The sequence below is a fragment of the Mustela putorius genome, unplaced genomic scaffold (assembly GCF_011764305.1).
Source record: "Mustela putorius furo isolate JIRA1106 unplaced genomic scaffold, ASM1176430v1.1 tig00003972_pilon_pilon_pilon, whole genome shotgun sequence".
Taxonomy (NCBI): domain Eukaryota; kingdom Metazoa; phylum Chordata; class Mammalia; order Carnivora; family Mustelidae; genus Mustela; species Mustela putorius.
In genome coordinates, this window is record NW_025422115.1 from 1,532,200 (window position 1) to 1,544,143 (window position 11,944).

Genomic DNA, 11,944 nt, shown 5'->3' on the forward strand with positions numbered 1-11,944 from the left:
TCTCACTCAAATGTGTTCTCACTTACTCGTCCCTTTCCCAAGGTGAGTATCGTCATTCTTCCACTTTTTAGAGGCTAAACCCAGGGAGGGCCCGCGTGTCCGCACCCACGGCTGTCAGACCAATCCAAAGCGGGCGTGGGCATTAAGGGAGACCGTGTCCGCCTACGTTCCTGCGGCCCCCCTGGCCGCCCGTGGCGGGCTCGGCCGCGCACACCGTCCCGGTCACCCGGACGTACCTGCCGGGTTCTGGCCTTGGAGAACGCAGGGGCTGCAAGGGCACCGCCAGCCGGCGCAGCGCACGGAAGGGAGCGGCGGGGAGCGGCGGGCCGTCCCGCAGGTGCGCCCCACCTGCCGCCGGATTGGCCGCTGCGGCGGCGCTCGGCGGGAGGAGGGCGGATGATGGATGGCCTGTCTGCCGGCCCGGGTCTGAGCAGCGGGGGGCTGGCCAGTGTAAATACGACCGCGCTCCGCGGCTCCCGGCACAGGGCAGAGAGAGCAGGATGCCTGCACAAAAGGACCCGGCTCGGAATGTTTAGATTTTGAAGATCAGTTTCTGTTATATCTCTGTGGGAGAAAGGAAAATGCACTATGGGAAAGTGGAGGGCAAAGAACCTGGCATCCTTGAGGACCGATGTTTGACAAATCATTGAGCCATCGGAACAAGCCCTCTACCTCTTCTTCCCAAACTGCAAACAGTTTTCAAGTCCTATTTGCCATTTGTGGGAATGATCCCCTATCGGTTATCCGAAACAATATGATATCAGACCTGAACGGTTGCATTTTCTTATCTCAGGCAGCATGAAGATCATGGAAAATAGATTTCAGAAAATGGGGCGGGAGGGTGGGCAATGCACTTTAGTTAAAAAATAATAAGAATAAGAAAATTGGATATTAAATGCTAAAAGAAAAAAAAAACTTTAGCCCAAAAGGAATAAAATAAAATAGAAGAATGCGTTCTAGAGATAATTCTGATCTTTAGAATGTGTAAAATTTTCATAATTTGTCTAGCTTTTATGTGCTTAAAAGTCATGAGCGACTTGGATATGTTTTGTTTATCCTTGCAAAAAGATGACAGCACATGTTTTTAGGCAACTCGATTTAAGAAGTGTCCTTTTAAAAACTCATTAGGTTGAGAGTAGGGATTGAAGCAGACAGAAGGATAACAGGAAAAAATATGTCATGAACCACCATGGAAATGGGGTTGTGGAGAGCTATTGTATCATCTGGGCTCTTCTTTGGCAACTGAAGGACAGGTCCATTCACGGTGAATATTTCCTCCTGCACGAGCTGCCATGTGCAAGCTAATATATCTTATGTCAAGAAATAAGTCAGTCCTGCCTATAAGCTGATTCTTTTACCTCTGCCAGCAAAATAGTTTAGAGAAAACAGTGGGATTTCTTTTTTTTAATATGGGAATATCATTCTATCTCATTGTGTATTAGAATACCCACCATCCCCTTCTGCCCTAAGAACTACCACCACTAAGAAAATAAAACCTGTGTTTAAAAATAGCAATAAGTGAAAATGAATCATGTCACAGAGGTGTATCTTATCTCATTGTGGTTGAGAGTGAGTCAGGGGAGAAAGAACCCAGCTCCACGCATTGCTTTTTGAAATGCCATATTTTAACAATGTAAAATTAAGTTCAAAAAACTAAAGAAACTTATTTGTGCTAGCACAGACAGCGTATCTGCACTCCCCCACAAAAAAAAAGCACACATAAATTAAATTCATGTATGTTTCTTTCTAGAATTCTTTTTAATGTATGCTTGAACCGCTGTAAAAGTGTTCATTTGAATCCTGTGTGGGGTTTTTTCTCATAGATATGTCAAAAGAACTTTTTAAGATTAGTAGAAGATTAATCAATTTTAATAACATTTAATCAATTTTAGCAACAGCATAATATTTCCTTGAGTGTATATAAAATTTGACTAACCATTTCCTCCTTTTTGGACACTTAGGTAACTTCGAGTTTTCAGTAAAGTAAATAATACAGTAAGGAACATCTTTTAAGGCAAAATTTTCATCTTGTAAATTGTTGATTTCAAAGAAACTTTTTAAATGGGCTATATAGGCCATGCTTAATGAACGTCTTGATTTTTTTTTACAGTAATTTCCAAATTGCTTTACAAAAAAAAAAAAAAAGAAGAAGAAAAAGAAGAAAGGAAAAGAAAGACAAAAATGTTGTAGCATTCCATCTCACCAGCAGAAAAATATCAGACCAGCCTACTTTACAGTATGCTCAGTGTTATTGAGAACACTAATAAAAAATACTTGGTAATGTAGCACTTGCGATTCTTTGATTTTTATTTTCTTTGATTATTAATGAAGTTCTCTTTTGGCTCCTTTAGAAAAGTTGATTTTGCTTTCCCTCTTTTGAATTTCTGGCTCCCTTTTTATGTAATTATTGAGAGACCTCTAATCAACATATTAAAATGAAATACAGCATTTTTACAAATTCCTCTTTCATGGTATTCATTTTGAAGTAGGGTGGTATCCCCGGGTTAAAATGATCAGAACAAGAAATCCCTGGCAAAACTGGGTTAACCTGCAGTTTGAGATGATCTATTTAATTTAGATTTCCAGCAAGCTTCTGCTTCCTCTCCGTGGTGACACATAAAACGATATTATCATCTGTGAAATTACCGGGGAAACTTAAGGTACTTTATAGCAAATCGTATTCTCTCATTAGGAAACTCAGAAACGTCGATCCTTGCACTAGGTTTCCTTCGCGTCTGAAAATTTGTGTTGTTTTCTTAAGCCGTGATGTGGTCGTTTAAAAATGCCTTCGTGCGCTTGGGCACCTTTGCAGTGCACCCGCGCCCAGTAAATAAAGTAGCAGCCCATGTCCCTTTTAGCAAAAGCTATATATCTGTTCAGACTTGTAATTTGCTCCGTTTATATCCTTTGCCCTTGAACTCTGGTTATTAACGCAATGTTTCTCCAAATGATGCCATATAACTCTGCTCCGAGCACATTCGCGGTGACACCACGCAAACATTCCAAGGGCCAGGGCCAGAGGAGGAAGGGAAGAAATGATGACTGAATTGCGGGAGTTTCAGCGCATTACTCAAGATGGGGCAGTTGTAAAACTATGGCTGTGAATATTCAAATGGCAACAAGGCCAGCGCCAGACTTTTGCTAATATTCTGAGGTCTGGTCGGGAAGCAATTTCGCCAAGTAGCTTTGATTAAAAAGGAAAATGCCAGAACACTTCTCCCAAGAAATGAACGAAAAACCCCTCAAAGGATTTGAGACAGGTGTACTAATTATACATCTTAAAAAAAAAAAAAATTGTGGTCAGTCTCGGGGTTGCAGGTGGGAATTTTTGCTCTGTTATAAACCCCAGATTGCACAGGTAGTGGAGCTATAGACCGAATTCCTTTGTGTAAATTGTAATTAAATGCACACTTTTTTTCTGTTGCTTGCTGTAAGCAGTTTGAATCCTATATTTTATATAAGACAACTGAGCATTGACTAGGTCTAATACTGTTTTCATTTTAAAATTAAAAAAAAATGTACTAATTAATACTGGGTGAAATTTTGGAGAGGAAGTAGGACCTGTCTCCTTCTGCAATTTCTGTGAAAGAACTGTACTGATTAACCAAATTAATAATTCAGGTTTTGTGGCAGAGACTGTGTGAAACCTACTTTGGAGAGGAAATTGTTCTCCTACATTTTAGAAAAGAACATTTACCAAAAAAAAAAAAAAAAATCCCTTTCTTTTAAAATAAGAAAGTCATACATAGACTAATACGTGGAAGAAATATTTCTTCCACTAATTGCTTATTTTGAAATGTTGTATTTGTTTCAAAATAATATTTGTAGGAGTTTATTTTCTCCAAGCTCTTTATTTGAACAGGTTTTGGTAGATTCAGGTTGAAATGACCTTACAAAAAGTTTTGGTTTTGTGGGGGGGGTGGCGGCAGCACTTTACCCTTAAGCAAACTGTTCATGACATTCAGATTTAATTGGTACACCTCCTCCAAAAATTTCTTGGCTATGCATAATGCAGTTCATACAAAAAATGTTGATGGGAATGAGAAAATAATATATCATCAAATATCAAATTTTATGCTGGAACATAAGCTTCCATAAAACCTCCGGGTACAGGTCTTAGAACTCACTGTGTTCCTTTTGAAAGAAAGAGAGACTTCTAACTACTCCAATTGACTACACTATCAATGCACAAAAGATGATTCGAGTACAGTTAACATGTGTAAATATCCATGTGAATATTGCCAGTAGAAAATAAGAAGTCATGGCTTCCCAAGAACACCAAGCACACCTGTAAAATATTAGCTGCCCCCATTTCAGTATTATTTCCCGAGGAAAATGGATTCTAGGTCCCAAGTGAGATACATGAAGAATACTTTGGAAAACAGTCTTGCTTCATGAACATGGAACTGTCCATTTTCTTCCTATTTTCCCTCTAATCAGTTATACCTAAATGAAAGGAGATTTTTTTCACATTTACTTAAAGACACCCTTCTAAGTGATCTTAATTTGAACACATGTCTTGGCTAAGGAAGATAAAAATACAGAAAAGGGAATTTTAATTTTTTTTTTCTGAGAATTTTAGAATCTCATACTTACGGGATGAGCAGACTCCTGAGGCAGACACCTTGGTTACGTCATTCATTCCTCAATCCCCATGTGAGAAGTACCTGAGGAACGTCCCCAATGTCATTACTGAATTAAATGAGTAAATAAATGCTATTGAATGTTTATTTTGCACATCATGTGACAGACATGTATTGAAATTATGGGCTTTATAATATTAAGTGATTTTAATTAAAGCAGATCTTATGTTATGGTTTCTCAATCCTAAACTTCACAATGTTCTGTTTTATATATTTCATTGAGGCACCTGGCTGGCTTAAGTGGTAGAGCATGCAACTCTTGATCTTGGGGTTCTGAGTTCATGTTGGGCATTGAGCTCACTTAAAAAAAAAATGAAGAAAAAAAATAAATTTGAAGAACCACGCTCATATTCTTTTTCCCATTGTCTGGGCTAACTGATTGCTAAAAGCACATGTGAACTAAAACTGTGGATGATGTTATGTGCATATTTTATACAGCTGCAAAGGAAAATTATATTATTTGGTGGAAAGCACGGGTTTCATTTTTGATAGAATGACAGCATAACTTATTAAAAATTCTGAATGACTTGAACTTTAACTAGTTGTTCACAGACTAAACTTTGGATTTTCTACCTTGTGTTCCCAAATAAAATACATTTATATATAATGCAGACTTTATGTAGTAAGGTTACACTCATCATTTTCAAACATTGAATTCTGAAATGTTAAGAAAAATATCATCCTTCATTCTGCCTTTCATCCCACTTCTCTTTTCCTAAAGGCAAGTATTTCTAATATTTCCATTGAATGCTATTGGAATTGGCTTCCCTAACATATTTTTGTGGCTACTTCTTAAAAATTCCTTCCTCTTCTTTTCTCCCTTACTATTATTATTATTTTAGTATGGGAAATTATCTATTACTTTCCCTAAAGAAGATCAAGATTTGTCTATCTTTACTAACCCTGTTCCCAACAATACCCATATCCTCTTTTTCTTAAGAGTTACCTTATAGGGCGCCTGGGTGGCTCAGTGGGTTAAGTCGCTGCCTTCGGCTCAGGTCATGATCTCAGGGTACTGGGATTGAGTCCTGCATCGGGCTCTCTGCTCAGCAGGGAGCCTGCTTCCTCCTCTCTCTCTCTCTGCCTGCCTCTCTGCCTACTTGTGGTCTCTCTCTGCAAAACAAATAAATAAAAAATCTTTAAAAAAAAAAGAGTTACCATATAATTTTTTAATTAATATTCAGGGTGCATTATCACTAATAAATTCCACTGAGGGCTGTGCTAGTGAACACTTCTTTTTTTGCACAATTTCTGTTTCCTCTGGTGTTAATAATTGCTTTTTTGTTTGTTTGTATGTTATTTTACTTTCTAATAATTGTCACTATGACATCATCAATTCCTCCCAATCTCTGAAACTTCTCTCAAACACTCAGATACTTCATTTTCTCTAACCAAGGCTTTATTAATATATTTTTAAATTAATTAACATATAATGTATTATTTGTTTCAAGGGTACAGGTCTGTGATTCATCAGTCTTATATAATACCCTGTGCTCATCACAACACATACCCTCCCCAATGTCCCTCACCCAGTTTCCCCATCCCCCCCATCCATCTCCCCTCCAGCAACGCTCAGTTTGTTTCCTCAGATTAAGAGTTTCTTATGGTTTCTCTCTCTCTCTGGTTTTATCTTGGTTCTTTATACACACACACACACACACACACACACACAAATATATGTGTGTGTGTGTGTGTATGTTTGCAAATGATGTATCAGATAAAGGGCTACTATCCAAAAATCTATAAAGAACTTATCAAACTCAACACCCAAAGAGCAAATAGTCCAATAAAGAAATGAGCAGAAGACATGAACAGACATTTCTGCAAAGAAGTCATCCAAATGGCCAACTGGCAACATGAAAATGTGCTCAACACCACTTGGCATCAAGGAAATACAAATCAAAACGAGAAACCACCTCACACCAGTCAGAATGGCTAAATTAACAAGTCAGGAAACAACAGATGCTGATGAGGATGCAGAGAAAGGGGAACACTCCTACATTGTTGGTGGGAATGCAAGCTGGTTTAGCCACTCTGGAAAACAGCATGGAGGTTCCTCAAAAAGTTGAAAATAGAGCTACCCTATGACCCAACAATTGCACTACTGGGTATTTACCCCAAAGGTACAAATGCATTGATCTGAAGGGGACCTACACCCCAATGTTTATAGTAGCAATGTCTACAATAGCCAAACAATGGAAAGAGCTGAAATGTTCACTGACAGAAGAATGGATAAAGAAGATGTGATATATATCCAATTGAATATTATGCAGCCATCAAAAAAGATGAAATCTTGCCATTTGCAGCAACATAGAACTGGGGGGTTATGCTAAGTGAAGTAAGTCAATCAGAGAAAGATAACTGATCTTATCATATGATCTCTCTGAGATGCTGAATTTAAGAAATAAGACATAGGATCAGAGGGGAAGAGAGGAAAAATAACTAAGGCTTTCTTTAAAAAAAAAAAAATCTTTCCAGGGAGCACTTGCCTGGCTCAGTAAATAAAGCATGTGACTCTTGATCTCAGGATGGTGAGTTTGATTCCCACGTTGTGCATGGAGTCTACTTAAAATATTAAATTTAATTTAAAAAAGAAAAAAATCTTTCCAGGACCTTCTGGTCTATCTCCACTATACTAACTGCCCTTGTAATCTGGGAACAATGGTTATTCTGGGCTCTCCTTTACAACTGTGTTGGGAGATGCCTCAACTGTCTCTTCTGTTGGGTATCCCATTTCCTATATGCCCTTTCTTTCTGTTTCTTTATTTATTTCTTCTATATGTGACTGGCTATAAAAATATGAGCAAGTCTTTGTAGTCTAAAAATGTTCTTATTTTATACAACCTGTTTCTTAGAGACTCATGCACAGAAAAATGTTTAATCTGTGATGGAAAATCATGTCATTTGAGTAGGATAAATTTTTTCTTGTTGCATTTTACAGATATCTGTATTCAGAAACCTTTAAAAAAAAGTACAAATAGATGATAACATAGTTTGCATAATCTGTTAAAATGAAAAAGAAAGACATTTCTTTAAAGAAGAGTTTATTTTTATGTGTGCTTATAAAGTATTTTACAGTTTTTGAAAATATCAGTAAGAAATACTAAAGTACCATAATGTGTAAGTTTCCATCCTTCTAGAAGATTCTATGAATAATTGATTCTAGAAGATTCTAGAATCTAGAAGACTCTAGAATCAATTGGTTGATAGACTCCATATAATTCTAGAAGATTCTGTTCTAATGATAATTATGCATACCTCATGTCTTAGTGTTTTCTTGAGATTATTTTGACAACTTATATTGTTTAAATGCTATTTTGAGAGATGCTTGGGTGGTTCAGTCAGTTAAATGGCCAACTCTTGATTTCAGCTCAGGTCATGATCTAAGGTCCTGGGATGAAGCCACCTCTGGCTCCATTTTCAGCAGGTAGTCTGCTTGAGGATTCTCCTTCTCATTCTCCTTCTGTCCCTCCCCACCACTCATACTCTCTCTCTCTCAAAGAAATAAGTGTTCTAAAAAAAATGCTATTTTGAAGTATTTTTGTTGCTTATTTCAACAGTTGATTATTCCTGATGTTAGTGAAGAATGCTGAGTATGGGATGGAAATAGGCAGAATGTACGATGCAGAATTGAGTTCTGTATTGGCCAACAGAGCGAAAGGTACCCCAGATGAAAGATGATTAATTTCGATTATGAGATTATTAAAAGGTGAGATCAAAATAGGAGAGATTATTGAAGACTCAAAATCAGCAATGTAAGATTTAATTAAAGTAAGTTATTCCAAACTCTTCTTGCAGATGCAATGCTAATAAACTGAGTGCTAGATCTCAAACACACTTTGCTAAAACCTTCAAGTAAAATCTGCTACTCATCGTCAAAATATTGAGACAACTATTCTTCTGAATACGCGATTCTCCACATCGTGTTTGAATAAACACTCTACCTTTACAGGTATTTATTGAATTAACCTTGATTAATTCTAATTAGCAAGAAAACCAGCATATATCTAAGAAAGCTCCATAATATCAATGCTTTCAAGAATTATACACAGTGAAGTAAAAAGCAGAGTGGATATAAAATAAGATTTAAAAAATAGTACCAAGTTTAATATCATTCTCATAAGCTTCCCAAGTCCACTGCAATATATTCAGGCCTGTGAAGGTCAATTCAAAATGACAGATTGAAATACTGTACGTGACTTGCAAAAGTCATTTTTGGGCAAGCTGTTTTCTAGGACTTAAATTAAATTAAAGCACACGTTGCTTGAGACTTCTTTTTTTTTTTTTTAAGCTGGATTGTGACCTCGTTTTCAAAGAATATCACTTTTATCCCTGGTTGTCAAATAGATATTACCATTGTGAAAATGAGCTTGATAGCATGTGGCAAATACTGATTACGTGCTGGCCCTGGTGCTTGAAGAAATGATTTTTTTTTTTAATCATTGAAATAAAATGCCAAGGGTTTTCCCTCATAATTTTCAACTTCTTCCTGAGACTGTAACTGGTAGAGGGAATATGTCCTAGTGTTTGGGAACACAAGATTTGAGCCAGACAGAGTTAGGTTCAAATCCCATGTCTGCCGCCTATTAGAAAGATATTTAACCTATCTGTGTTAACTGGTCACTTTACATGTGAGGTGGAGATAATAACAAATGTTTATCAGAATCCAGCAAAGGCATGTAGCCTGGTTCCTGGCTCCTAGGTAGCACATATCTCAGTGAGGAGGAGTCATTGTTGTCGATGATTATATCATTTCATTATTTTGGCTTTTTTATCATTAACTTTCCTGTCACCTGATACTATAATTTTTTTGTTCTTGGCTTTGTATTATACTAATAAAATCAGAGATGAAGATACTCAAATGACATGATTTTCCATCACAGATTAAACATTTTTCTGTGCATGAGTCTCTAAGATGTTGCTCGTCATTGACTGGTGGTGGATACCTCTGCAAATCTCACTTCTATGAACTTTCTTTGGATGAATCTGATTTAGAGAAGAAGCCTTAATTTTTACCCTTGTTGTGTTTTTCTGCTTCTCTCCTTTTCCTTTATAGGGTTTGCCATCATTGTTGCCAAGGAGAAGCCAATTGGACGTGGGGTCCAGATCTGTACGGCCACCAGGGCTCTGTAAGGCAGGCCCCCGCGTACTGTCAGGGTCCGTGCCGTATGTCCTTTCATTGCAGGAGTCATAATGAGATAGATGGGCTGAATTAAATCGATCAGTCCTGCCTATTTCAGTCATACTTCTTCAGGCTGGATCAATGCTCGCTAGGCACAAACTGGAGGGAAATTTTGGCTCCATTTTATTAAAAACTGTTTTACTTTATCAGTGTTCAGGATAAATAAACTGTTCCCTAGCAATCTCCAGCAGTGGCCAATGAGATGTCTTCTTTTTAAAGTTTTTCTTAAGTGCCACCTTGAACTTATAGACTTTTATCTAGTTGATGTTTTAATCCAGTTATTAGTTTGCTAAATAAACAAACAAAAACCCCACACCTATCGCTAAGCATAACATGTAGAATGCATAGAACAAATGTATATCTTTTGTTCTTCTTTCTTTATTTTTTTCTGTTATTTTCTATTTAGTTTTTTGAATGCCATGAAATTGTTTTTAACTTGATTTTAAATCCCAGTATAGGTAGCATGCAGTGTTACATTAGTTTTGGGTGGGCAAAATAGGGATTTGACAATTTCTCACATCACCCTCGTGTTCATGACAAGTGCTCTTCCTCATCCCCATCAAATGTACATCTTACTGTATACTGAGACACATATGCTTTTGTACGTTAACTTTGCCAAACACCCCAGTGGTTTCCATTGGTCCCTCATCCAAGAAGTATAAGGGCTTCATTTATATTTATTCACATAGAAAGAAAAACTAGATAGTTTGGACCTTCAAACCTTCAGGTCCAGATATTTGAATGTATCTTCATAATCTGAACACCTCAAAGGGTGAATCAGATGGGCAGAGCTTGGACACAGTATGTCATCTTGTTCCGTCAGGTGCTGAACAACCCCTCTGCACATCTACAGGAACAGAAGCCTAGAAGGGAAGCTGAAGCAGCTCCAGATGAAAGGTTGGGGCCAGCTTTCCCTCTCTTCCCAAGTTCTAAAGCAGATTTCCAAAATAATTGTCATAGTAGAGAATAGTTAAATTATTATATCAGAATTATTTTTGAAGACCTTATTATTTAGAGAAATTTGGGTTTACCACAAAATTGAGAGGAAGCTACAGAGATTTTCCATTTGTCCCTCACTCCCACACATGCTCCCTCTCCCGTTACCAACATTGCTCACAGTGCAGGACATTTTTTGCCAAAGATGAATGTACAGTAACTTACCATAATCACCCAAAGTTTATAATTTACCTTGGGGTTTACTCAGTGATATTACATTGTATGGATTTGGACAAATTCATAGGAATACATATCCATCATTATAATATACAGAGTGTTTTCACCACCACGCAAATATTCTCTACATTACCTTTTCATCTCTTGTGTCCACTCCTACCCATGGCGACTGTGGATCCTTTTACTAATTCCATAGTTTTACATTTTCAGAATGTCGTATGCTTGAATTCGTGCCATACATAGCCTTTTCAGATTGACGACTTTCACTAAGTAATATGCACATAAAGTTCCTGATGTCATTTTATGGCTTGACAGCTCATTTCTTTTTGGGGCCAAATAGTATTCCCTTGCATGGCTGTGCCAGTTAATTTGTCCACTCATGTCCTGAAGGACATCTTGGTTGCTTCCAGTTGAGGCAATTATAAGTAAATATTCCCTAAACATCCATGTACAAGTTTTCGTGTGGACATGGGTTTTCAACTCCTTTGGGAAAATACGAAGGTCTGTAACTGTTGGATCATACCCACCAGCATATGCTTTATTTTATAAGAAACCTCCACTGTCTTCCAAAGCAGCTGTGCCGTATTGCATTCCCATGAGCGGGGTATGAGGGTCCCTGTTGACCCACATCCTTGATAGCATTTGTTGTTGCCAGTATTGCAGATCTTGGTCATTCTGACAAGTGTGGGACTATCTCACTGGTGTTTTCATTTGCATGTCTCTGATGACAAATGTGTAGAAAAAAATTATATGTTTCTGTGCTCCCTGTATATCTTCTTTGGTGAGATTCCTATTAAGAATTTTGGCCCAGAGGTGCCTGGGTGGCTCAGTGGGTTAAAGCCTCTGCCTTTGGCTCAGGTCATGATCTCAGGGTCCTGGGATCAAGCCCCACATTGGGTTCTCTGCTCCTCAGGGAGCCTGCCTCCTTCTCTCTCTATGCCTGCCT

At 37.8% G+C, this 11,944-nt stretch overlaps 1 protein-coding gene across 1 annotated transcript in view; it reads right to left on the reverse strand.

The window, feature by feature from the left end:
• The window catches only part of LOC123389335, a 31,075-nt gene extending 21,188 nt beyond the window's left edge, over positions 1-9,887 (reverse strand). The window contains exons 1-2 of the mRNA XM_045070860.1: positions 9,590-9,887; positions 237-522 (exon numbers count right to left, since the gene is read on the reverse strand). Of these exons, the coding sequence (XP_044926795.1) occupies positions 237-522; positions 9,590-9,887 (584 nt within the window). The remainder of the gene's footprint in view (positions 1-236; positions 523-9,589) is intronic.
• Between the last annotated feature and the right edge of the window lie 2,057 nt (positions 9,888-11,944).